Source organism: Tachyglossus aculeatus, chromosome X4 (genome assembly GCF_015852505.1).
Source record: "Tachyglossus aculeatus isolate mTacAcu1 chromosome X4, mTacAcu1.pri, whole genome shotgun sequence".
In the NCBI taxonomy this organism is placed as follows: Eukaryota; Metazoa; Chordata; class Mammalia; order Monotremata; family Tachyglossidae; genus Tachyglossus; species Tachyglossus aculeatus.
Genome location: NC_052098.1, coordinates 50,948,407 through 50,975,279, shown reverse-complemented (window position 1 = coordinate 50,975,279; position 26,873 = coordinate 50,948,407). Strand labels below are relative to the sequence as shown.

General features: G+C 42.2%; 1 protein-coding gene across 2 annotated transcripts in view; it reads right to left on the bottom strand.

Moving 5' to 3' along the window:
- Window positions 1-263: 263 nt before the first annotated feature.
- The window catches only part of TMEM38B (transmembrane protein 38B), a 36,609-nt gene continuing 9,999 nt past the window's right edge, over window positions 264-26,873 (bottom strand). Inside the window, exons 2-7 of one of the 2 annotated variants that reach the window (XM_038770047.1) lie at window positions 23,251-23,444; window positions 17,736-17,892; window positions 7,778-7,962; window positions 6,775-6,862; window positions 3,539-3,656; window positions 264-2,106 (exon numbers count right to left, since the gene is read on the bottom strand). In XM_038770047.1, the coding sequence (XP_038625975.1) occupies window positions 1,903-2,106; window positions 3,539-3,656; window positions 6,775-6,862; window positions 7,778-7,962; window positions 17,736-17,842 (702 nt within the window). In that variant the 5' untranslated portion in view covers window positions 17,843-17,892; window positions 23,251-23,444 and the 3' untranslated portion in view covers window positions 264-1,902. The remainder of the gene's footprint in view (window positions 2,107-3,538; window positions 3,657-6,774; window positions 6,863-7,777; window positions 7,963-17,735; window positions 17,893-23,250; window positions 23,445-26,873) is intronic. The other variant, XM_038770046.1, reaches the window with a different exon arrangement.

The window sequence follows — 26,873 nt, the reverse complement described above, 5'->3', positions numbered from 1 at the left end:
CTGCTACCCTTACAAAGTGTATAAGTAACATGGTTTAATCTTTTTCAGCTTCTCTGTGTGATGTTTTCTTCGGCTAATGTTCACTCAGATTATTTCAACATATGCTCAGTTGTAATTCAACATATTTAATTCATATATGTTTCAAGATTAAGGGGAAGAAGATATTTGATGGAAAGCCATCTGCATTTTGACAAGTAATTGATGATGTGCAAAAAGCATTGCTATATTAAAGTACAGAGAAAGCAAAAGAACAATACAGTATATTTTTGATATTTAATAAATGTTATGTTTCAACCAGTGTTATTTAATAAGTCCACATGTAGTACAAAGGTAAAACAGCACACTGCTTCAACTATAATAATCTATAAATAACAAATTATTTATACTGTGTCACATGTTAATTTGTTAGACAACAATTGGATTACTTGGCTCGGTAGTTCACAGTTCAGTGTTTTCTGGGAAGGAAATATTTGAAATTAATCATAAGAACATCAAGTGTAATTTTAATAGTCAAGTCTAAAATATACAAAGCCTTGTTCATCAGAATTTTGAAAATAAATTTACCAATTAACAGGTACAAAAAAATGTTTGAAGAATAGAATCTGCTGATGTCTATATCAGTTAATTAGGGTTTTGGATACCTGTTAACTAGCTACTTGGATGGGGAAATAAGTAATTCTGAACCATCCCAAGATACCTGGGTACTTAATTCTTTGGTGATGGCAGGTTCCAGCTCCCTGGTATATCATGCAAGGGAGCTCATTATCGTACCTCAAAAGTACAACTTAGAACAAGACAAGTTATTTTACTTTGCCTTTGTGTCATTAACTGTTTGGCCAAAAAAAAAAAAAAAACCACCACTCTTATTCCATGTCCAAATATAAATTCATGTTTTTATTGTTTGGTTTGATTATTTGAACACGGGCCAACGACCAACAGTTACTTAAGGTGCAGTTCACATTAGAGCGGGCAGGTTGAGTTTTGCCATAGAGATAATTGGCTTAATTTAAATATATGTTTGCTTGTACAGTGTGTTCACTTAAAACAAAATTAGATACATGCAAATAGGTTTCAAAGATGGAAATGAAGGCAAAAGATGGTTTGAGAAAATGCTCAATTCTTCAAATTGCAAAAAAAACCTATAAAAGGGATTTTTTTTTACCCCCCTAAATGATGCACCCTTACCCTCTCTCCCAAAGTGAGAAGCTAATTTCAGTCCAGTGTGATGAACCAATAATGCACAGTACTGGGAAAAGTCAGTAATCTCTCCTACAGCTGTTACAAATGTACTTTGTGGGGGAAAGAAAATAAAAAATTGGGGATGGAAAACATATGATTAATAATTGAGCCAAAAAAGGAAAACCCCATCTTGGGTTTTAAAAAATATATTCATTTGTAAAACAACATGGAGGAAGGCAGGCAGTTTTGAGTTGGGATTTCAATATTATATACAGTTCCCACAAAAACTAAATGGATTTCAAAAACACATTGTACTAATACAATGTTAGTAAAAAAAACACATAGTATACCCTAATATATAAACTGGTAATCAGGTTTTTATACAAATGTTTTAGCATAAAGTTGCACAACATGTATTGCTTACTAGAACTTGGCAAATAGTGTCAAGTGCCTCCTGTACCTTGAAATTACAGCAGGTAAAGAACAGTGCAAGTCGAGTCAAAATATTCAAGTAGAAAGATATATGAAACACAAAGAAATTAAAAGTAACTGAATTTCATTGTTTTATGAGTTCCTTCTAGGCTTATTTCCTCTAACACTTTAAAACTACTAGTTTCATAAAAAATAAAGCTACTTAAGTGATCACAGTAACTATTACACCAATTTTATAGGTGCACAAGAAAAAAAATAACTTTGGCCGTATGGAACTAACTCAGGAGAATTTTACTCCATCTTCTTAGTTGACTTCTTGCAAACCGCACCTTCACAAGGAGCATTTGTTGGGCAAGAGGTGGAATCACACGGGCGTGATCCAACAGCATCTTTTACTTCGGGTGAAGCCTGCTGGATGCTGAACAACACTCGACTCAGTAGAGTCTCCAAACAAGCAATGGGAGAGTCAGCACAGCCCACAAGCATCATGGTTACCTACAAAGTACAAGGTCAAACCTTGAAATCATCATAAAATAACTACAAATGCACCGTTTATCCATTTGTTCAATCGGATTTTTTGACCACTTACTGTACTAAGTGCTTGGGAAAGTACATCACCAACACCCAGAACCATGCATAATTTCAACTATTTTCAAAATAAAGACGGTCCACACTCTAGTGTAGTCCTGGGTGCAAAATAACTATTTCAATTCAAAATAGAATCAACTAATTCTATATCAAAACAAAATCTTTCCTTGGTTTGTTCAAACACATCCAAATTCACCTTGAGTTTTCAAGAGTTAGCAGAAGGTAGAGGAAAACAGAGAACACAGTTCACAGATCGCTGTCGTGAGATCTACTTTAAATTCCACAGTAAGTTACCTGAATTGTTTCGCTGCCAGTAATACGTCTCATAAATGATCCCAGTAAATATCACATACAAAATACTTAAAAAGAGTACTGTCGAAAGGGACAGGTAGCCAGGGAGGTGGAAAATATAATGAAAGAAATAGAAGACAAAAGGCAAAAGGTCCTCTCCACTCCCTTCCATACTAAGAGAAATGCTCACTAGAGCCGGATCTAATAATGGAACAGTAATAGCCAGAGTGTGTGAGAAGAGAAACTCCGGCTACTGTCACTGACGACTTCCCAGAATTTGTGCTTACATACCTAAAGGATCACCTCTTGCAGCGGGGCTAACTACAGGAAGTCCAGTACCAAGCACCTCCAGGAACTGCTGCTCCTGCCCCTGGCTGTCAGATTGGCCAGAGCTCCTACAACCATAAAAGTACCCTAAAGGTACTTTCACATACAGGGGCACCCCAGTTGAAAAACCTCTGGACTAGGATATTAGGATTCAACACAAGATCAACCAATCAATGGTATTTACTGAGCGCTTACTGTGTGCAGAGCACTGGACTAAGCACTTGGTAGAAGTTAACCATAACAGAGTTGGTCGACACACTCTCTGCCCACAAGCAGCTTAAAGTCTAGGGGGGGCACTGGCTCTCAGTGGAAGAAGCTCCTGGAAGTCTTGTTTCACACTTAAAAAAAAAAAATATCTTCCCTAAAATTGTATCATTCAGCTCTGGTTGTGTTGATCAACAAAGCAAAATTTCTGAAAAAAGAGTCTCTCCCTCCAACTGATTTACATTCACTCATTCTAGGGCAACATAAGCACTCTCTATGTTAGGATGCTTTTCCCCCATACGCAACATTCTCAACTTGACCAGCTTTTCTTTCACTCTAATGAGGTTCTTGCGGAAGGCCCCTTTCATTTTTATCAAGGTTTTACATTTATCCAAAGATGCTCAGAGGGAGATGATGCTTTCAACGAAGCAACTTGGCTCTAAAGCATTCTACTAGGAGAGAAATTAACTGTGGCATTTGTAAAAAATTAATGCAAGAAAATGTATATGAATCTTACCTTTGTAAATACCAGAAAGCTGGTATAGAAAAACATAAGATTATGTTTTTCTATTGGCAGGTACTTGGTATGTTGTAATGTGAAGAGAACTGCCCCCAACAGAGTTACTTTGACAGGACTGAAAATAAAACATGTCTTAAGTCAATAAAAAACTAATACCTTCTAGACTTTTCAATACTTTAAAAATCACGGTTTGGAATTGTTGCCAAAATACTCAGACTCTACCTACCCCAAATTACTAAGCATTCTTGTGACATTAATTGCCAAGTGCTCTTAATGGCAAATAATGATAGCACTACTAAAGTACATTCTGATTTATCTGTGCTTATAAGAGCAAGGAAATATGATTGCCAATTAATGGTATTTATTGAACACTTACTAGACAAAGAGTACTATACTAAGCGCTTGGGAGAGTACAGTACAACAGAGTTGGCAGAAACGGTAAGCCCACAATGAGTTTACAGTCTACAGGGAACATAAGGATGGAAGAGATTGATTAAAACCACAAGGAGCAAGGGAGTCACCTAAAGATTGAAACCTCCAATTAGTGGATCCTTGGGATTGCACCAATATTCAGCTATAAAGTTCACAGGATTGACCCTGAAATACTAAATGGGAGTTAGCAATCATGGAGAATCTGCATAACCAGAGCCTCTTCCTTCCAGACAGGCCCCACCTTACATATTGGCCTCCTTTAGCCAGGAGAATAAAACAATCAAAGATTCTTTAAGGGATTCTGGCAAGTTGATTTCATTATCTGCCCAGTGAGAACACTGGAATGCAGTCAATCAGACTCTATTGTATGAGGTTCAAAGGCATTTTCTAAGCAGAGCTAGGAGCTTCTTTCCCTCCATCAAGAGACAATCAATCAATCAATCAATCAATCGTATTTATTGAGCGCTTACTATGTGCAGAGCACTGTACTAAGCGCTTGGGAAGTACAAATTGGCATCACATAGAGACAGTCCCTACCCAACAGTGGGCTCACAGTCTAAAAGGGGGAGACAGAGAACAGAACCAAACATACCAACAAAATAAAATAAGTAGGATAGAAATGTACAAGTAAAATAAATAAATAAATAAATAAATAGAGTAATAAATATGTACAACCATATATACATATATACAGGTGCTGTGGGGAAGGGAAGGAGGTAAGACGGGGGATGGAGAGGGGGACGAGGGGGAGAGGAAAGAAGGGGCTCAGTCTGGGAAGGCCTCCTGGAGGAGGTGAGCTCTCAGCAGGGCCTTGAAGGGAGGAAGAGAGCTAGCTTGGCGGATGGGCAGAGGGAGGGCAATCCAGGCCCGGGGGATGACGTGGGCCGGGGGTCGATGGCGGGACAGGCGAGAGCGAGGTACGGTGAGGAGATCAGCGGTGGAGCGACAAGAGAAGCTGCTTTGGATAAGTTTGAACTTTATCCACCTACATGGGAATGAACACCACGTTAAAATGTAGGTCAACTAAACAATTTGGTAGTTGATTTTACCAAAGAAAGAACTAAACTTGCATTTGGTTTCTTCGGGAAAATTTTTTTGGAGTTTGCTAAGTCTTTCAAAAAAGGTCAGCTATCTTTCCTAACCGTAAGGATTATTTCCCCTCATGATGCCTTTCTACCTCCACCATCTCATCTGACTTAACCCCTCTCCACCCACAATGTTAAGCCAGTATTATTTTATACAACTTAGGATCCCCACCTCCTTAATATGTTTTTAAATCATCATCATCATCATCAAAAGCACTTATATGAGGGCAGGGAATGTGTCTGTTTATTGTTGCAATTTACTCTCCCAAGCGCTCTGCACACAATAAGCATTCAATAAATACAACTGAATAAATGAATGAATTACTGAGGACCTATATGCAGAGCACTAGTCCTGGGAACATACAATAAAAATAATAGACATGGTCCCCGCCCTCAAGCTTATGGTTTAATGAGACAAATTAATACAAAACTGCCAAACATAACAGGTAACCGATCCAAGTGATTAAAAACAAGAGCAAACAAATGCATATTGGACCAACACGTATTATTACTACTACTAACAATGTACTACTACTACTAACAGTAAACGTGTTAAGCGTTTACTATGTGCCAAGCACAGTGCTAAGCCCTGGGGGTAGATATCAAATGCACTCTGATGAGGTACAGTCCCTGTCCCACACAGGGCTTAAAGACTAATGGGGAGCAGCACGGCCTAGTGGATAGAGCATGGGAATGGGAGTGAGAAGAACCTGGGTTCTAATCATGGTTCCACCTACTGCATGACCTTGTGCAAGTCACTTCACTTCTCTGTGCTTCAGTTCCCTCATTTGTAAAATGGAGATTAAGAATGTATGCCTCTTGTGGGACATGGACTGTGACAAACCTGATGACCTTGTATCTACACCAGCGGTTGGAATAGTGCCTGGCAAATAGTAAGTGCTCAACAAATACCATAAAAAAAATGGGGAGGGATAACGCCTTCCCATCGGCTTTATGACAGTCAGCTTGGCCCCTTCTACCTAACCCTGCTGATTTCCTACTACAGTCCAGCCCACACACTCCACTCCTCCAACACCAACCTACTCACTGAACTTAAATCCCACCCTATCTCACTGCTGATCCCATCCTTATACCTTCCCTCCCCCTTCAAAATGACCACCATGCTCCCCATCTTCAAAATCCTTCTAAAATCATGTATCCCCCAACCTCATTCTGTTGTATTGTACTCTCCCAAGTCTCAATACAGTGCTCTGCACATAGTAAGCGCTCAATAAACAGATTGAGGAAGCTCTCCCTTACTAACCTCTCATCTCCCCACCTTATTCTCCCTTCCTTCTGTGTCACCTATCCACTTGGGTCTGCACTCCCTAAGTACTTTGCTACCCATCATTACAGCTGATATTGAATTTAGTTGCTATTATTTTTTGAATCAAATGATATGATCAGTATCTCTTTCCACATGAGACTTTATTTAGTGGACTTTCAAACACAAAGCCATTCTTCCAGTTTATCTTCTTAAAAATGAAGGTGGATTTTAAAGCTAAAATTGGAGTCATAGACTTCCAGAACAAAATAGGTGCACTCATAAAAGATGAGTCTTGCTTAGCCTTAATGTCCTATTTTCAGCTTCCCTGAATGCTCAATATCCCAAAACTGTGTCTTTGAAAAGGGAGCCTAATTCAGATCTACTGAACAGATACTCTGAATTTAAGATCCAAAGATAATAAAGTTTCAGTATGATTTCCATCAACTTACTAGGACATCTGCAGAAACTCATTTGATTCAGGTCTCCAGACTCCTCTTAGCAACTGCTCAAAATTTGAGATTAGGCCCCCACCAGCACCTAAAATTTGAGTAAAAGGAATTATTACTCAGATACCTTTTCAGGGAAAAACATAATTACATGATGACGATTTTAAAACATTTTCTCCCTTAATCTCAGAAGGTATGTCAAAGAAATCAAAGAGATAAGACTCATTTCTTCAAAGTATAATGGTGGTGCATTAAATGTAGAGGAAATAAAATATGACATTTGCAGGGATACAGACTTCTATTAATTCCACACTACCATGAAGTTGAGCAGCAAAACTACTTCTACACCTCACTTTTGCCTGGGGTCCTCGGCCAACCCCTTGCCATGGAGAGAGCCCGGGCCTGGGAGGCAGAGGACCTGGGTTCTAATCCCAACTCAGCTACTTGCATGCTGTGTGACCTTGGAAAAGTCACAACTTCTCTGTACTTCAATTTCCTCATATGTAAAATGAAGATTCAATATCCACTCTCGGACTGTGAGCCCCATGTGGGATCCAGGGACTTGATTACATGCAAGCCGAAATTTATCCGAGGATCGAGCAAATCGTGAAATGAAAAATCAGGAATTATGGAAATAGTACCCTGAAAAGCTACACTTCTCTCCGTTATCTGGCACACTAGCCCAACGAACAACAGTTTCCTTTAGGACTCCACAGTAGAATTATAAAGCCACCCTTCAGACTGAAGATGACAGTGCCAATGGAGAAACTGCATCCATGAATGTGAGTACTTTTGATAAAGAATCTCTTGGGCACTTTATACATGAAAATACAGCTGTGCCTTTTTTTTTTACATAATATCAGATTTCACCCCCACCTAGATTTGGGAGCCCTATGTGGGATAGGAACCATATCTGATCTTTTGCCTGATCTAGTCCAGCGCTTGGCACAAAGAAATTAAAAAAAACCATAATAAATCATGTTTTTTAAATTATGTTAAGTATTACCTCGGGCCCATCCGATTGCTATCATGATCAACCAATCATTTTTGTAGTGACTATTAGCATGCGCAATTCCACCTAGTATTTTCCATGTTCTTGTCACTTCCTTCATCCCTGCAGCCAATATTTGTAGAGGCGGGAAAGAAAAGCACTGGTAGAATAGGTCATGTGGGCAATAAAATATAAGATACCTGAAATTTAAAATAGATATTTGTGAATGGAAATACAAGCTGAAGGAAGAGGAAAAATGAAATCTAACACTTGTCCAAAGCTTTAGTTGCAAAGCACATTTTTGTGGAGAGTCCACCAGTTTGGTCAAAAGCTAGAGCCTCAAAAATAATGAGATAGTGCTATTGTTGGATTCAGACGACCTTCCTATAACAACTCAGATGAGTATCAAGATCAATCAATCAATCGTATTTATTGAGCGCTTACTGTGTGCAGAGCACTGTACTAAGCACTTGGGAAGTACAAGTTGGCAACATATAGAGACAGTCCCTACCCAACAGTGGGCTCACAGTCTAGAAGGGGGAGACAAAGAACAAAACCAAACATATTAACAAAATAAAATAAATAGAATAGATATGTACAAGTAAAATAAATAAATAAATAAATAGAGTAATAAATATGTACAAACATACATACATATAGACAGGTGCTGTGGGGAAGGGAAGGAGGTAAGATGGGGGGGGATGGTGAGGGGGACGAGGGGGAGAGGAAGGAGGGGGCTCAGTCTGGGAAGGCCTCCTGGAGGAGGTGAGCTCTTAGTAGGGCCTCAAAGGGAGGAAGAGAGCTAGCTTGGCGGATGTTGGGAGGGAGGGCATTCCGGGCCAGGGGGATGACGTGGGCCGGGGGTCGACGGCGGGACAGGCGAGAACGAGGTACAGTGAGGAGATTAGCGGCAGAGGAACGGAGGGTGCGGGCTGGGCTGTAGAAGGAGAGAAGGGAGGTGAGGTAGGAGGGGGCGAGGTGATAGACTGCCTTGAAGCCGAGGGTGACGAGTTTCTGCCTGATGTGCAGATTGATTGGTAGCCACTGGAGATTTTTGAGGAGGGGAGTAACATGCCCAGAACTTTTCTGGACAAAGACGATCCAGGCAGCGCCGTGAGGTATGGATTGAAGTGGGGAGAGACACAAGGATGGGAGATCAGAGAGAAGGATGATGCAGTAGTCCAGACGGGATAGGATGAGAGCTTGAACGAGCAGGGTAGCGGTTTGGATGGAGAGGAAAGGGTGGATCTTGGCAATGTTGCGGAGCTGAGACCGGCAGGTTTTGGTGATGGCTTGGATGTGAGGGGTGAATGAGAGAGCGGAGTAGAGGATGACACCAAGGTTGCGGGCTTGTGAGACGGGAAGGATGGTAGTGCCGTCCACAGTGATGGGAAAGTCAGGGAGAGGGCAGGGTTTGGGAGGGAAGACAAGGAGTTCAGTCTTGGACATGTTGAGTTTTACGTGGCGGGCAGACATCCAGAAGGAGATGTCCTGAAGGCAAGAGGAGACGCGAGCCTGGAGGGAGGGGGAGAGAGCAGGGGCAGAGATGTAGATCTGGGTGTCATCAGCGTAGAGATGACAGTTGAAGCCGTGGGAGCGAATGAGGTCACCAAGGGAGTGAATGTAGATCGAGAACAGAAGGGAACCGAGCACTGAACCTTGGGGAACCCCCACAGTAAGGGGATGGGAGGGGGAGGAGGAGCCTGCAAAAGAGACTGAGAATGAACGACCGGAAAGATAAGAGGAGAACCAGGAGAGGATGGAGTCTGTGAAGCCAAGGTTGGATAGCGTGTTGAGGAGAAGGGGGTGGTCCACAGTGTTGAAGGCAGCTGAGAGGTTGAGGAGGATTAGGATAAAGTATGAGCCATTGGATTTGGCAAGCAGGAGGTCATTGGTGACCTTTGAGAGGGCAGTTTCCGTGGAATGTAGGGGATGGAAGCCAGACTGGAGGGGGTCGAGGAGAGAGTTGGTGTTGAGGAATTCGAGGCAGTGCGTGTAGACGACTCTTTCAAGGAGTTTGGAAAGGAATGGTAGGAGGGAGATGGGGCGATAACTAGAAGGTGAGGTGGGGTCAAGAGAGGGTTTTTTTTAGGATGGGAGAGACATGGGCATGTTTGAAGGCAGAGGGGAAGGAACCAGTGGAGAGTGAGCGGTTGAAGATGGAAGTTAAGGAGGGGAGAAGGGACGGAGCGAGAGATTTCATGAGATGAGAGGGAATGGGGTCAGAAGCACAGGTGGCCGGAATAGCACTTGAGAGGAGGAAGGAGAGCTCCTCTGAAGATACTGCTGGGAAGGATGGGAGAGTAGCAGAGTGTGTTGAGAGCCGGGGGGTTGGAGAAGGGGGGGGGGAGTGACTTTGGGGAGGTCAGACCTGATGGATCTAATTTTATTAATGAAGTAGGAGGCCAGATCGTTGGGGGTGAGGGAAGGAGGAGGGGGAGGAACCGGGGGCCTGAGAAGGGAGTTGAATGTACAGAAGAGCTGACGGGGATGATGGGCATGGGTGTCAGTAAGGGAAGAGAAACAGTTTTGTCTGGCAGAGGAGAGGGCTGAGTTAAGGCAGGAAAGGATAAACTTGAAGTGAACGAGGTTGGCATGGTGTTTAGACTTTCGCCAGCAGCGTTCAGCAGCTCAAGCATAAGAGCGAATTAGGCGGACAGTGGCAGTGATCCAGGGCTGTGGGTTAGTGGTACGAGAGCGGCAAAGGGAAAGGGGAGCGAGTGAGTCTAGCTGAGTAGAAAGGGTAGAGTTAAGCGCAGTAATCTGATCATCAAGACTGGGTAGAGAGGAGAGGGAGGCGAGGTGGGGTGTGAGGCGCTCAGAAAGATGGATGGGGTCAAGAGAGCGGAGATCTCTGTGAGGGAGTAATACGGATTTACAGGGGAAAGGAGTGTGAGTGAGGAGGCAGGTGAGAAGATTATGATCAGAGAGAGGGATTTCAGAGTTGGTGAGGGTGGACACAGTGCAGCGGTAGGAGATGATGAGGTCGAGGGTATGACCAAGTTGGTGAGTGGGTGAGGTGGGGTGGAGCAAGAGGTTGGCAGCATCAAGGAGAGATAGAAGGCAGGCAGCAGAGGAGTCATCAGGGATATCCATGTGGATGTTGAAGTCTCCGAGGATCAGAGTGGGCATGGAAAAGGAGAGAAGGAAGGTGAGGATGGGGTCAAAGTCGTTAAAGAAGTTGGAGGTGGGGCCGGGGGGGCAGTAGATGACGGCTACAAGAATCTGGAGGGGGTGGTAAAGGCGAATAATGTGGGCTTCAAAGGAAGGGAAGGAAAGGGAAGGGGGAGGAGGGATAGTGCAAAAGCAACATTGGGGGGCGAGAAGGAAACCAACACCTCCTCCTTTTCCAGTGAGTCTGGGGGAGTGGGAGAAGAAGAGGCCTCCAATGGAGAGAGCAGCAGAAGAGACCGTGTCGTCCGGAGACAACCATGTTTCAGTTAGGGTGAGGAGGAGTAGAGAGCTGGAAAGGAATAGGTCCAGGATGAAAGGGATCTTACTTAAAACGGAGCGGAGATTCCAGAGGCCACACTTGGCAGTAGCAGTCGAGGGAGGGGTGGGGAGGGTTTGGATTGGGATGAGTTGGCGGGGGCCTAGGCGGGGAGAGTGGGAAGAGGGGTGGCGATGGGAAAGGAGAACTGGGATGTGGTGGGGGCAGGGAAGGGGGCTGGGAGGGAGGAGTGGAGGATTGGCGCTGGTACAGAGGGATCCTTGGTAGGGGGTGAGGGGGAGTGGTCTTGGTGGGGGAGAGGGAGGTAAAAAGCTGGGTGGGAGAGGGGAAGGGGAAGGTGAGGAATGGGAATGGCAGTTGGGAGCAAGGGAATTGAAAGTTCATGGTGAGGTCATCAGGGTGAGTGATTTTCCCCAAGAATAGCCAGGGCAATTGGAGAATTACAAAAGCTGACCAAGATTCTATGTTCATGGCCTGGGATGAGTCTTGCAGGCATAAGAAGCTATTTTCATCAAACATTTTGAGAGGGAATTACCACAACACACAAATTACAAGCAACAATTTACTCACAGAAAGACTGGAATTCAGAGAGAAAACTAGAAGTTTCAATCAATGGCATTTATTGAGTGCTTAACTGTGGGTAGAGCACTGTACTAAGAGGTTAGGCATGGCTCAATGGAAAGAGCATGGGCTTGGGAGTCAGAGGTCATGGGTTCAAATCCCAGCTCCGCCAATTAGCTGTGTGACTTTGGGCAACTCACTCAACTTCTCTGTGCCTCAGTTACCGCATCTGTAAAATGGCGATGAAGACTGTGAGCCCCACATGGGACAATCTGATCACCTTGTAACCTTGTATCCTCCCCAGCGCTTAGAACAGTGCTTTGCACATAATAAGCGCTTAACAAATGCCATCATTATTATTATTATTACAATACCACTGAGTTGGTAGACACGTTCCTTGTCCACCATGAGTTTACAGTCTAGAGGGGGAGAGAGACATTAATATAAATGAATGATTTATAGCTATGTTCATAAATGCGGTGAGGCAAATACCAAATACCATAAATCTAAGGGCAATCCAAAGTCCAAACCCCTATTTGCCTGACCTAAATTTTATTTTGAGCCATTAACAAGGACTTTACAGGTAAGCTTACCCATGGACAAATATTAGCAGAGACTAGTGAAAAAGAGTCCAGAACTAGGAGTCAGGAGATGTGGGTTCAAATCCTGACTTTGCCCCTTTCCTGCTGTGTGACCTTGGGCAATTCACTTAAATTCTCTGTGCCTCAGTTTCCTCATCTGTAAAATGGGGGTGAAATACCTGTTATTCTCTCCTCCTCAGATTGTGAGCCCCATATGGGACAGGGGACCGTGTCCGATCTGATTGTATTTACTCCACTTCCTAGCACCGCGTTTGGCACACAGTAAGCAATTTGCAAATAGCACATTTATTATTACTACCACTACCAGGGCCTACGGTTGGTGTGTACAAAAGACTTCACATAAATGATGAGGAAAGGTCGGGTAGTGTTATATTGTCCTCTCCCAAGTGCTTAGTACAGTGCTCTGCACGCAGTTAGCTCTCAATAAATATGATTGCTGGAAAGGGATGGGGGAGGAATAAAATTGGTCATTTAATTTCCTGTAAATTTTAAAGCCATTCCGCTTGGCTTGAGCCACGCAAAGGTCACAGTGTGGATGGTTGAGTATAGAAGTGAAGCCCTGGCCAAGAGGGGTGTGTTGGATCAGGAATATGGCTGAGAAATGAGCAAGGATTAAAGGTGAAAATAGAATTGACCAGAAATGACGGGACCGAAATGTGGACTCAAAGTGATCCTTGGAATTTGTTTTTCCATTTCGGTTTTTCACTTATTGTTAAAATTCCACTTAACCGGCCACGATGGGAATTGCAAAACTACACATGCGTAGAACCAATAGGACCACAAAGAAGTCTAACATAAGTAATAATAATGATGGTATTTGTTAAGCGCTTACTCTGTGCCAGGCACTGTACTAAAGTGCTGGGGTGGATACAAGCAAATGGAGTTGGACACAGTCCCTGTCCCACATGGGGCTCATAGTCTCAATCCCCATTTTCCAGATGAGGTAACTAAGGCCCAGAGAAGTGAAATGGCTTGCCCAAGGTCGCACAGCAGACAAGTGGCAAAGCCAGGATTAGAACCCATGACCTTCTAACTCCCAGGCCTGTGCTCTCTCTCTCTCCACTATGCCATACAGCTTCTCCAAGGCTTTAGTAACTGGCAGCTACTAATTAAGCTTGACCTCATCCCCAGTGTCACAGCATTTATGCACATATCCTTACACTCTGCTGCTTCCCCTATCTGAAATTTATTTTAATGGCCGTCTAGTTGTCTACCCCAACTAGACATAAGCTCCTTGAGGGCAGGGATCCTATCTACCAAATCTATTGTACTCTACTCTTCCAAGAGCTTAGTGGAGTGCTTTGCACACAAAAAGTACTCAAATATCACTGATTGATCATTTCAAGTGTGAACTAAACAAGTACAGAAGAATTATATCAAGCTGTAAAAAAAATTACAAAATCGCTGTAATGTGTGTGCCTGACACACCCACTGCCAAAACCACCCTGAATATTTGAATTTTCATGCATTTCACAATACAGAGCTGAGCTCATATAAAATAATTATAATAAGAGTAATAATAGAGAACTGGCAAGAGGTTTTCTTACTTAAAATATTGTCACTCTTGGTAGAAGAATGATGTAGAATTACAAGGTCACCACCCTGTATATTTCTCTCATTCTGTCTCATCTCAGAGTAGTTTGGAGCAGCACTCAAACCTGTGGCTTGTTGTGATTTATATTATTATTTGGACAGGGAGAAGCCCAGTAGAAGGAAAATATTTATTGTATATAGAATTACAAAATCTCAATTTTGCCCCAGGGAAAGGATGTTAAAACATATAAATTCCTATTAATGTATCCACTGTCTTCATGCTCTGCAAATAATCCCATGCTGAATTGTCATAGACTATTGTTTTTCACTACCAGTAGATGGTGCTACTCTCCAGATTTAAAAATTGAGATTAAAAAGTGAAATTATTGGACTTATCTCTGAAAACCTTAAGAGGAGATTTTTAGCCTGGCCATATCATGAGCTACTTACTTTGGGAGGCACCACTTAAAAGGAAATGCCTAAAATTAAAATACCACATAGGAATTATGAAGGAGACAAAACTCATCAACTTAAAACTCAGAATTAAAAGCCTTTAAGGAATCGAAATACTATAGTTTAGGTTTAAGTAGTTACAGGAAAATTTTAACATTTTCAACTTGACTTGGGTAAGACTAATTCCATGTAGTACTATTAATAAAAATAACTGTAGTAATAATGTCAAAAGGCAATTTCCCAATAAATTAAGGAAGGTATTCTTCAAAATTTATTTCAGAAAGGAGCAGACATCAAATGATCATGCTTGCTTTAGGAAAAAAAGAAAATTTAGTAAAGTCTATGGTATTTGGGAGAAGAAAAAAACTTTCAAAATAGATTTTTAAAAACAAAATATGCTACCTAATAACTTTACTAAAGAGCGCATATTAGTGAGAGCTAGAAAGATAAATTTTAACAGTTGGAAAATGAAAGATTTTCCTAAATTTCAGGATCATGCTTTTCATGTATTCAGTTTACCCATGTTAATCTGAAATAGGTTTTCTTTCATAATAAGAGGCAGATTTTTCTCCAAAGCAATATATTACTGTTTCATTTAAGAATGTATGAATTTCTCTGAACTCTTTCTGATCATCAATTTAGGTTAAAATTTGCTAAAGGGAAAGTGTAACGTGTTCCTCAGATCCTGTTCCTATAAACTAGCCTTCACTCACTCTCTTTCCAATTCTTAGTGTAAGCAATGAAAGAACTGTTTTTAAAAATCCATTATATTTCTTTTGGAGAGGTAATATGGCAGGGTGTGTAATTATTTGGCAATTCACTGGTTTCAAACCTAAATAAGATGGCAGCGTAGTTCAACAATACATTAAAAAGAAAATCCAAGGCGTCTGTTAAATAGAAAATTCTGCCCAGGGCAAAAATATATCCAATATCTTTTCCAAACTCTAGGGAAAAAAAGTTCACAAGTTTGTTATATTTGAAAAATAAAACAAAAACTCCAATGCATCAAGAAAAACTAAAGCATGTCATAAATTTGTTGTGGTCAAGGAACGAGTCTACCAATTCTGTTGTATTACTAATCATATTTACTGAGCACTTACTGTGTGCAAAGCACTGTACTAAGCACTTGGGAAAGTACACTATAACATCAAACACATTCCCTGCCCACAATGAGCTCACAGTCTAGAAGGGGAGACAGACATTAATATAAATGAATAGATAAATAAGTAAATTACAAATATAGACATATATATATATATATATATATATATATAGTCTCCCAAACACTTAGCACAGTGCTCTGCACACGGTAAGCGCTTAATACCATTGATTGATAAAAGCAAGCCTATACTTTGGTGAATTCTTATTTCTTGCTAGAGGCACCACAAAAAACAAAATGACATAATTTCTGTATTACAAATATAGAGAAACAGCATGGCCTGGGATAGAGTATGGGCCTGGGAGTTAGAGAACCTAGGTTCTAATCACAGGTCTGCCACTTGTCTGCTGCGTGACCCTAGGCAAGTCACTTCACTTTTCTGCAACTCAGTCACCTCATCAGTAAAATGGGGATTAAGACTGTGAGCCCCATGTGGGACAGGGACCAAATCCAAACCAATTATCCTGTATCTGCCCCAGAGCTTAGAACAGTGCCTGGCACATAGTAAGCCCTTAAATACCACAGTAAATATCACAATTATTACTTTAAAGCTTTCATTCAAAAGAATCATTTTTGCTCTACTGGCCAGTTTAAGCATTTGGTACTAATGTATACTTGGTTTCCTTACAGCACAGGGATTGCATTCCTGATTAACCTCACTTTAAGGAAAACTAGCATTACAGTTCAAACTATGTGCAGTTTGATAGTTACATGCACACCTTGGCTGGGGCGGGCACACAGTGGTTTCTTTAGACACAGCAATTCAGCTCTATCCAGACGGGTACACTTAGTTGGAAAAATGTTCCCTAGCTCCCTATTACCGCTTGACCCAACACGTGTAGTAAAAAAGCAGCGTTATGGAAGAACTTGGGGTAGATGGGCACTCCTGGTTCTAAACAAAATGCGTCAAAACCAGAGATCCATAAGCTCCATCCAATGTTAAGTCCAATCAGTGCAGGAAATTCCTTACCTGCCACGTTTCCTCCCGCCACCTCCCACCCGCTTCATAATCATCACTGGTATTTATTAAGTGCTTATTATGTGCACAGCACTTTAATAAGTGCTTGGGAGAATCCAATACAACACAAACTGAAAGCCGGTTTCTCTGCTCTCTCTGAAAGCAGCAGAGAACTGTGGCCCAGTAAAAAAGACTGCTCAATCCAGCTAAAAATCTCTGCTCTTCTACCTCACTTCAATTCTGTGATACTTTCAAAGAAGCCGAGAAACCTCATTCCCCAGTGGTGAAGGAGGTTGGCAGGGTTCCACAACCAGCTACTATTCGGGCATTAAAAAGGCTTGCATCAGTGGTCAAGAAAGCAGAACTTTAAACAACTGATTAGGTTAGGTAGACCTTGATAGAGAGAGGAGTTTAAAAGAGTGGACTAAGTCTACTACAAGGTGCTTTTTGAAGAAAAGGAGCTTATTGTTCAACCTAAATTGGACAATTTTTTCACTAAAGGTGAAAAAAAAAACTACCATAGCAGAGCAAGTTTCGATTTCTGCAACCTCCTGCAAAGGCTAATAAAACTAATCAAATCCTTATTTAGTTAATGCTTTTAATTATTTTAATAGAGAATACAAGTTTAGTTATTTAATGCTACAGACAATTGCATTTAAAGGAGTTTCATATTTTTCCAAAGGCTCTGGAAAGGATTCCAACTTATGGGAAACTGTATCCCAAGATACAGTCATTAACAATACATCCATTGTTTCAAAGGAATGTAGTACAGTTTTATCATAGGATATGTCTGTACTTGTAGTCTTTAGAAATTAAAAGAATTCATCAGGTTGGGTTGGAGTAGGAAATCGGTGAGGTAAGGTAGCAAGAGGCAAAGTGATTGAGTGCTTTCCAAGCCATTGGTAAGGAGTTTCTTTAAAACACAAAGGCAAAAAAACCCCAAGTAATGGTGAATCTATCTTCAGTTCCAAACTCTGACTGTAAGCTCACTGTGGGCAGGGAATGTGTCGTTTATTGTTATATTGTACTCTCCCAAGTGCTCAGTACAGTGCTCTGCACATCGTAAGTGGTCAATAAATACAACTGAATGACTGAAAATAAATGCAGATCTATTGCTCAGTTTTTCCGACTCCTAATATTGTTATGCATGAAAGATTACTTTTAGCCCTCAGATATCTGATGTCAACTTACACAGCTAAATTCACAGACTATAATTTTATTTAAATGATTTATATGCCGCTAGACTAGCCCCTTACCAGATTGAAGATGCCAGGTAGATGTTAGTGTGGTTCACAAGGAATTCTACTGGAGGTTCTGCAAGCAGCAGAGAAGATAAAATTCCTCCACCGAAGCAGTGAAGCATAGCACTAAGCCAGCATGCCACAGGACTCTTCTGTGACACTTCCACTATTCCTGAAATGATGAAGTCAAAAAAATATGGTTTATAATGTCAGTGTATTTTTTAATCCAAACATCAAATACAATAACCAAATATTTAACCTGACTGAGCTGTTTTAATGTTAAATATACATTTTAAGTGTGTAGAATGACAATAGGAATAACAACAGACTGAGGCATGAACCAAATTGGAGTATGGATGAAAATCATGTCATTTGCTCCAGTCTTTTTTATATTTTTAAATTTAGCTGACTGTTGTATATGTCCAGAATTACCCTTCAACTCTTTGTTGAAAATAACCATTATATTTGTCAATTTCCATTTTTTGTGGGGGGAGTGGTGTGGGAGGGGGAAACCTCACATAAACATAACTCAAGCTTTGTACTAGAAATAGAATAGTACTTTCCAAGCACTTAGTACAGTGCTCTGCACACAGTATGCACCCTAATAAATATGAATGAATGAATGAAATAGAAGCAAAGGTGAAAGAAATGATGCCACATAAGGATATGAGCTAGTGAAGTTCATGCAAATAGGGAATGCCGTTATGTGGAGTAGGATGAAACAAGCTCAGATGCTAATGAAAGCTGAGAATTTCAGTGGCACTATATTAAAAATAGTTTAAGAAAAAAAAAAACAGAAAAGAGCTGGGCCAGTTACAGGGCCTGTGGTGGCCCAGCGGGAGAGGCTGGGGAAATGACACTAAGTATTTTTTGGGTTTTTTTTTTTTTTAAAGAGAAGAAGAAACAAAAGTCTTGAGGAGAGTGATGAAGGAGAATGTGGGAGAAGGCAAGTTCAGGGTGCAGGACATAAAAACCATTCCGGGAACAGGAAAAGAGGGGGGCCAAGAGGGATGATGGGAAGGGCACAGGGCAGGAGACCTACCTGTTGAATCCCCCCAATGTGTCATGGGACCTTAAGTTCCCAATCACTACAAATGGCTGAAAGGAGGATTTTTGTGGGTTCTACCAGTCCTCTTTTCAGGACACGAGACAGGGAGCAAAATTTGTGAGACCCTGCTCAATTGCAGGGCAGATGGGCCCACTGCCCATAAAAATGATTCCCCTCTGGACTAAATATCAAAGTAACATCACATAAGTTGGTAAAAAGAAACCTATTTCCAGTTACCAATAAAATTGATCTTTCAACAATATAGCATAATTTCCTTCCCTTAGCTCTATAGATGCAGCTGGTTTGGGCTTTATCTGCACTGGCAATATCCTTCCTCTAACTTGTTCTGATTTTAAAGTACTTACTGGTTGAACTGGATCTCGGAAAACTTTTCCATATCTGAAATACTTAAAAACCAGCTGGTTGTATAGTAATGCCCAAGCTATTGGAAATAGGACGGGGAAAGGAAACAGCTAATCAATTTTACACGCTCTCAACCTTCTGACTGCCAGGCTAAGTAACACGCCTCCTCTCTCCCTCATCCGTGCTCTCTCACCCTTCCCACCTTTTCCCCTTTAACAAGGTCTACTACTGCACACACGTTACCAGAAACTAATACCAGCAATCAAAATCCTCCAGATTCAGACACGAGTTAATCATCAATCATATTTATTGAGCACTTACTATGTGCAGAGCACTGTGGAGTTAATGTGCTCCAAACACCATTTGGAGTTAATGTTTCCAAATGGGCTAAAAAGCCCATTAATCATAGCCTAGTAAAATCAGAATCAGGTAAATTATTTTAGCCACAATTTTATAAGACTATTCAGAGGTGCAAATTTTCTGACAGCACACATCGGTCTGGGTACCGCACAAAGCAATGTCCAAAATGTTGTGTACGTGAGAGCAGTGATGGATGCATGAGGTGTGCAGTACAAGTTTTCCTTAATGCAGAGCCCTACCAAGAACTCCCCTTCACCCCAGTTATAGAACAGGATGTATATATTGAGAATATGGAATTAGAATGTCAAATCTTCTAGGGCAAAGGCCTTGTCTTTTCAACTCCACTGTACTCTGGCAACACAAAAAAAGAAAAGACGTGGTCCTTGCCCTAAAGGAATTTAAAATAGAACTGCATATTCCGAATAAACAAGTCCAGCTCAGGGACTGGTCCAGTGGAAAAAGAGCAGGGCTCAGGACATCGGGAGGTCTAACTGCTAGTCTTGGCTCTAAAATTGGGGAATCCAATCAGTGGAATTTATTGAACGTTTACTATGTGCAGAGCACTGTGTAAAGCGCTTGGGAGAGTACAACAGAGTTTGTAGACGCACTCCCTGCCCACAACATAGTTTAGAAGGGGAGACAGACATGAAACTAAATTATGGGTATGCACATAAGTGCTGAGGATTATCATATGCTTAATGAGTACAGATCCAAGTTCATAGGAGACCCAGAAGGGAGAGGGAGATGGGGAAATGAGGTCTGGGTCGAGGAAGGCCTCTTGGAGATGGGATTTTAGTAAGGCTTTGAAGGTGGAGAGAGTGATTGTCTGCCATGTAAGAAGGGGGAAGGAGTTCCAGGACAAAGGGAGGACCAATCAATCAGTCATATTTACTGAGTGCTTACTGTGTGCAGAACACTGTACTGAGCGCTGGACATGGGCGAGGGATCGGCAACGAGATGGATGAGATTGAGCTACGGTGAGTAGGTGGGCATTAGAGGGGCAAAGGGCACAGGCTGGGTTGGAGTAGAAAATCGGCGAGGTAAGGTAGGAGGGGACAAAGTGATTGAGTGCTTTAAAGTCATTGGTAAGGAGTTCCTGTTTGATGTTGAGGCAGATGGGCAACCACTGGAGGCTCTGAAGGAGAGGGGAGACAAGGACTGAACATTTTTTAGAAAAACCATCGGGGCAACAGAGTGAAGTATAGGCTGGAAAGGGGGAAGACAGGAGGTGGGTAGATCAGCAAGGAGTGTGGTGCAGTAATCACGACAGGATAGGATAAGTGCTTGGATCAGCACAGTTTGATGGAGAGGAAAGGGCAGATTTTAGTGATGTGAAGATACAACAGACTGAATAAGAGAAATGAGCTGAGGATAATGCCAAGGTTAAAGGCTTGGGAGACAGGGAAGATAGAGGTGTTGCCTATAGTGAGGGGAAAACCAGGGGCAGGACAGGTTTTGAGTTGGAAGATGAGGAGTTCTGTTCGGACATGTTAAATAATCATAATAATAATAACTGTGGTATTTAAGTGTTTACTATGGGCCAATCAATCAATCGTATTTATTGAGCACTTACTGTGTGCAGAGCACTGTACTAAGCGCTTGGGAAGTACAAGTTGGCAACATACAGAGACGGTCCCTACCCAACAGTGGGCTCACAGTCTAGAAGGGGGAGACAGAGAACAAAACAAAACATATTAACAAAAAAATAAATAGAATATGTACAAGTAAAATAAACAGAGTAATAAATACGTGCAAACATATATACATATATACAGATGCTGTGGGGAAGGGAAGGAGGTAAGGCGGGGGGGAAGGAGAGGGGGAGGAGGGGGAGAGGAAGGAGGGGACTCAGTTTGGAAAGGCCTCCTGGAGGAGGTGAGCTCTCAGTAGGGCCTTGAAGGGAGGAAGAGAGCTAGCTTGGCGGATGTGCGGAAGGAGGGCATTCCAGGCCAGGGGGATGACGTGGGCCGGGGGTCGACGGCGGGACAGGCGAGAACGAGGCACGGTGAGGAGATTAGCGGCAGAGGAGCAGAGGGTGCGGGCTGGGCTGTAGAAGGAGAGAAGGGAGGTGAAGTAGGAGGGGGCGAGGTGATGGAGAGCCTTGAAGCCCAGGGTGAGGAGTTTCTGCCTGATGCATAGGTTGATTGGTAGCCACTGGAGATAAGCGCTGGGGTGGATACAAGCAAATTGGGTTGGAAACAGTCCCTGTCCCATGTAGGGCTCACAGTCTCAATCCCCATTTTCAGATGAGGTAAGCCTGAGGCGTTGGTGGGACACCCAGGTAGAGATGTCCTGAGGACATAAGAATTCCTCCTGGGGCTGTGACAATGGTCAAGGTTTCTCACTGAGAAACCACCTAGGGCTTTCTGCAAGGTAGCCAGGCCCAGCACAAATCCTGAAAATTAGCAGGCTGACTAAAGTGACGAAGACCTCAGCAACTACCAAGCCTGCCGGGCTGGTCCCTAGGCACTATGTTGGGGTCACTTTGGCTGCGAATGGGTCCTATGTACTAAAACCTTTGTGTACCACTTGGCAATGGACTGCGCTCCTGTCCGCCTACTCTCTCGTTGCACTCAGTGCCCCAGCAGGAAGACAACTGACAGGGATGAGAGAGCATGCGAAGTGCTGCACAAACTACCGGCCCCTCGATTCTTCCGCTCTCCTTTTATAGTAACTAGTGATGGGATGGCGCTCTTAGAACGGAGATTTCAAAGAAAGAGAGAGAGAGAGAGAGAGAGAGAGAAAGAGAGAGAGAGAGAGAGACACAGAGGCTAAAGGCTAAAACAGAAACCCCACTGTGGGTAGCAAATGGAAGGGGCAATTTTTACAAGCAAACAACTTATATTGCCAGGCATATGCAGGAAGTCAGACTTATGACACAATTGGTTCCTGAAAGTGCATCAAGAAGAAACATTATCCGTCAACCAATTTTCCAACAGGGAAAATGCTAATCCCCACATAAAGGGGGACTGATTCCTGAACCGAGACCGGATACCCCTTTTCACCAAATTACCCAGAATTGTATACTCTATAATAGGTAATATAGCTGCATTAATGTATTTTATTTTGTCAACAGCAATCATGGTACATAAAAACATGTAAGTCACACAAGAAAACGTAACACAATACCAACATGTCCAATGTGCAGTACCTCTACCTACAAATGACCTCCAACACACTGAAAAATTTTAAGCCCTTTATTTATTTTACCAAAAAGTGATCTCAAGAGAGGGTCTGCTTGGGTACGGTTTCCATGTGGCTATGAAATGGTTTGGAGGGGCTCCTGGAATCTTCTCGGGAGATCTCACTGTTGGCTTTAGGGGACACTCGGGTCTATTTGGCAGCTCCTGCCACTGTCTCTGGCCCCGACCCTGTGTAGTCGGACCAGGATGGGCGGGAGGGATAAACAATGCTTTACTGGCAATGGTAGAGGAGGAAGGAGTGACGGAGGTTACGAGGCAACCACTACAAATGCAGCTGCTGTTCTTGCCCCCACGAGCAATAGTGAGGAAGAAAGGGGAGGACGAGGAGGAGGGAAAGACAGGTATCTCTGTGCCAATCCCTGCACCTCTCAGTGATCCTGCCACCCATTTGCTGCCCAATCCCGGCCCTGTACCTCGACCTTAGTGACCCTGGAGGGTGTGGGAGCAGGGGGGACCCCACAGGGCACAGAGAAGCAACACTGTGCAGACGGGGGTGTGGATGAGAGGATGGGGAGACAGGGTGATGATGCGGGGATGACGGTTACAGAATACTTACCTTATGAGCCTGGCTTCGTCAACTCAGGCCCAGTGCCATTCACCTGAATCAGGGTAAATTCAGGGATGTTGGAAGTGTCGCTCGGGGCGACTCACCAGTCACACGTTGAGGACTTCCTGTATAGGTCTTGTCCACACTGATAAAATTCTGTCAGTGGAGTCATCTTTGCATCTGAAGAAGGGCTCTCTCTCTCTCTACACATGCATACACCAATCTAAATCAGTTTGCAGGACCAAAAATCTGAACACCAAACACAGCTATTCAAGGCAGTGATCTTAATATAGGTTGCACAGATTACACTCAGGATTGCAATAGCTATCAGTGTTTTCAGATCAGAGGATAACAGTTTAAAATGAATACTGCTGATTATTCCTGTTTCCAGCATTAAAGCTGCAGTTAATTAAGGTTAATTGTGTACTTGACATGGTTGACAAAGGAGATAATGATCTGGGTGAACTTATCAGAGTTGCTTAATGGCAAGTGTGAAGTGTATAATAAGAGGTATCATTACACTCAGATACCATACAGTGAGGCAAGCATACACTTATATCAGATTTCATTAAAAGGAAGAGAAGAGCAAAAGAATCAGACAGTTTTTCTAACAATATGAACAGGCAGTTTATATCATTAGCCAATATAACCTTGCATCAATCCTTTAGTAGAGTCTCTAAGAATTATCTCCAAATATATCTCCATAGTATTTCTAAAGGCTTAATGAGCCATTTTTCCAACAGCAAGATGTCTCCTTTATAGAGGCACTCCAGTGATAAAAAAAAAAGGTCATATCTCTCAGAGCAGCACCGAAACCAGCAGGAACATGAAAAGCTGGTTTCTATGCCAAAAACAAACAAAAGGAAACATGTTTCACATAATGGCAAGCATGTGGAATTTATTGTCACAGGTAGAAAATGTTAATAGGTTTCAGGAAGAGTGAGTAAATTCAGAGATGAGAAGTACCAGCTAGGGGAAAAAAAAATTAATGGATATTAGAAGCGCATCCCTAACCAGACCCTTGAATATTAAAGCAGGCAATCCCCACATCTTTTTCTCTTAAGTGGTCTTTGGTGCCAAAGTTGGAAACCAATGGACTGTGTAATTCAATTTGCACACAGCCAACCAAACAACTCATATCTCAGTGCTTCTCTGACATCACTCACACCCTCAAAATCTGCAGTAGCATTCCTGATCAAGATCAAATCTTGATCACTGGACCTAAGACCCTCAATCATCTCATCTTCCACTGCCCTGTCTGGACAGGGCAGTCCAGACAGGGCAGGTACAGTCCGGACAATTGTCTTACAAAATTTCACAACTACAATCCCCGTCTTTGCTAATCCATTGCTCACCTCACCCTCCACACATGGGAATAACCTTCCTGCTCTCTCTTCACTAATCTTTGCTCCTCCTGCCCTCTAAAGTATGACTGAACTCTCATCTCCATGAAGACAACACCCCCCCCCCCCCCTCAGACTGTAAGCTCGCTGAGGGCAGGGAATGTGTCTATTATTGCATTGTACTCTCCTAAGTGCTTAGTACAGTGCTCTACACACAATAAGTGCTCAATAAATATGATTGGCTGACTACAGAGCAATACAAATGAAGACCAGTTCTTTCAGTAGCCAAATCTACATCCTGACAAGTTGGATACTTCGTAGAATTAATTCTTTCCAGCCAAAAAGGGTCTGACTGCAGCAGTGCACTGCCACTTACATTATGCATATCATTATTATTATTATTGTTTATGGTATTTGTTAAGAGCTTACTACGTGCCAGGCACCATTCTAAGCGCTGGCGTAGATACAAGATAATCGGGTTGGACACGGTTCCTGTCCCACATAGGGCTCACAGTCTTAATCCCCATTTTACAGATGAGGGAACTAAGGCAGAGAAGTGAAGTGACTTGCCCAAGGTCACACAGGTGACAAGAGGCAGAGCTGGAATTAGAATCCATGACCTTCTGACTCCCAGGCCTGTGCTCTAGCCACTAGGCCATGCTGCTTCTCATCCATTGCATACACTGTTGCAATCTACTAAAGGATCCTCAGTGGTCAATGCTCCTCTCAAAATGCCTTACTAATATGAGCTCAAAGTGCCTGATGCCCTGCTTTTTGGCTCACCGGTCCCTCTTTTTAGCTACCTCTCTTTTTGACTTCCAGATGTTTCTGGGGACATGGGATTGGGTCTTGGTTAAGTTGAAAGCTTTGAAAATAATAAATCTCATTGTTTTTTATTTCAACTGGGATGTGTGGTCTAGTGGAAAGTTCACAGGCCTAGGAGTTGGAGGGCCTGGATTTTAATCCAAGCTCTGTTGTGTGACCCTGTACAAGTCACCTCACTTCTCTGTGTCTCAGTTTCCTCATCTATAAAATGGGTATGGAATACCTGTTCTCCTCCACACACACTTTGCCTGTGAGCACCATGTGGGACGGGGACTGCATCCAACCTGATTATCTTATATCTATTCCAGCACTCAGTTCCATGCTTGGCACATAGTATGAGCATAACAAATGCTATCATTATTATGGATTCACAATCATCCACTGGATATTCCTTACCAAGAAGTGTATGATTGTGAATACATCAGAGTTGAAATTAAAAATCCAATAAAGTTCATTACTTTCAAAGCTTTCAATTTAACTAAAAACCACTCCCATGTCCTCGATCCCATGTCTGTTCTGCTTACGATGAACAGGAATCAGCAAGTCTGCTTCAACCAGAGTTGTTTAAAATCATACCTTCTAAAGAAAAATATAAAGAAAAGTTCATCATACTTTAGGAATGAATCACTTTAGGCAGGGCACATGTCTGTTATATTGTTGTATTGTACTCTACCAAGTGCTTAATATAGTGCTCTGCACAGAGTAAGCACTCAATATATACGACTGGATTTTTTTTTTAACCAAATACATTTTTTACTATTATCTTCTTTTTATTCCTGAAGTGCTGGGGAAATTTGTCAGGGCATACTAGAAGGACAATTAGATCTTGAGTTGTGATTAACCAAATGTATACTACTAACTGAAAATATTCAGACATACATTTGGATTTGGAAGTTTAAAAGAAAAAACAGACAAATTCTATACAGTCTAGACTGTGAGCTCATTGTGGGCAAGCACTTCGTACATTCATTCATTCAATTGTATTTATTGAGTGCTTACTGTGTGCAGAGCACTGTACTAAGCGCTTGGGAAGTACAAGTCTGCAACACATAGAGACGGTCCCTACCCAAGAGTGGGCTCACAGTCTAGAAGGGGGAGACAGACAACAAAACATATAAACCAAATAAAATAAATAGAATAAATATGTACAAGTAAAATAAATAGAGTAATAAATACGTACAAACATATATACATATATACAGGTGCTGTGGGGAAGGGAAGGAGGGGTGATGGGAGGGAGAGTCAAGCAGAGGCATACCCATTCCATTCCTAACTTGGGCAGTGGCTAGCAAGTGGAAGGCAATCTGCTACAAGTCAAATTTGCTCAATAAATACCATTGATGATGTACAGTTTGTTCAGTTATTAACATATGAGCTAAATGATATTTCTGGGAAGTAGAGATAGGGAGAAGATAATGGAATTGTGCAGTGCCCTGAAAATCAGAAAAATCTGGGTCCTTTAGT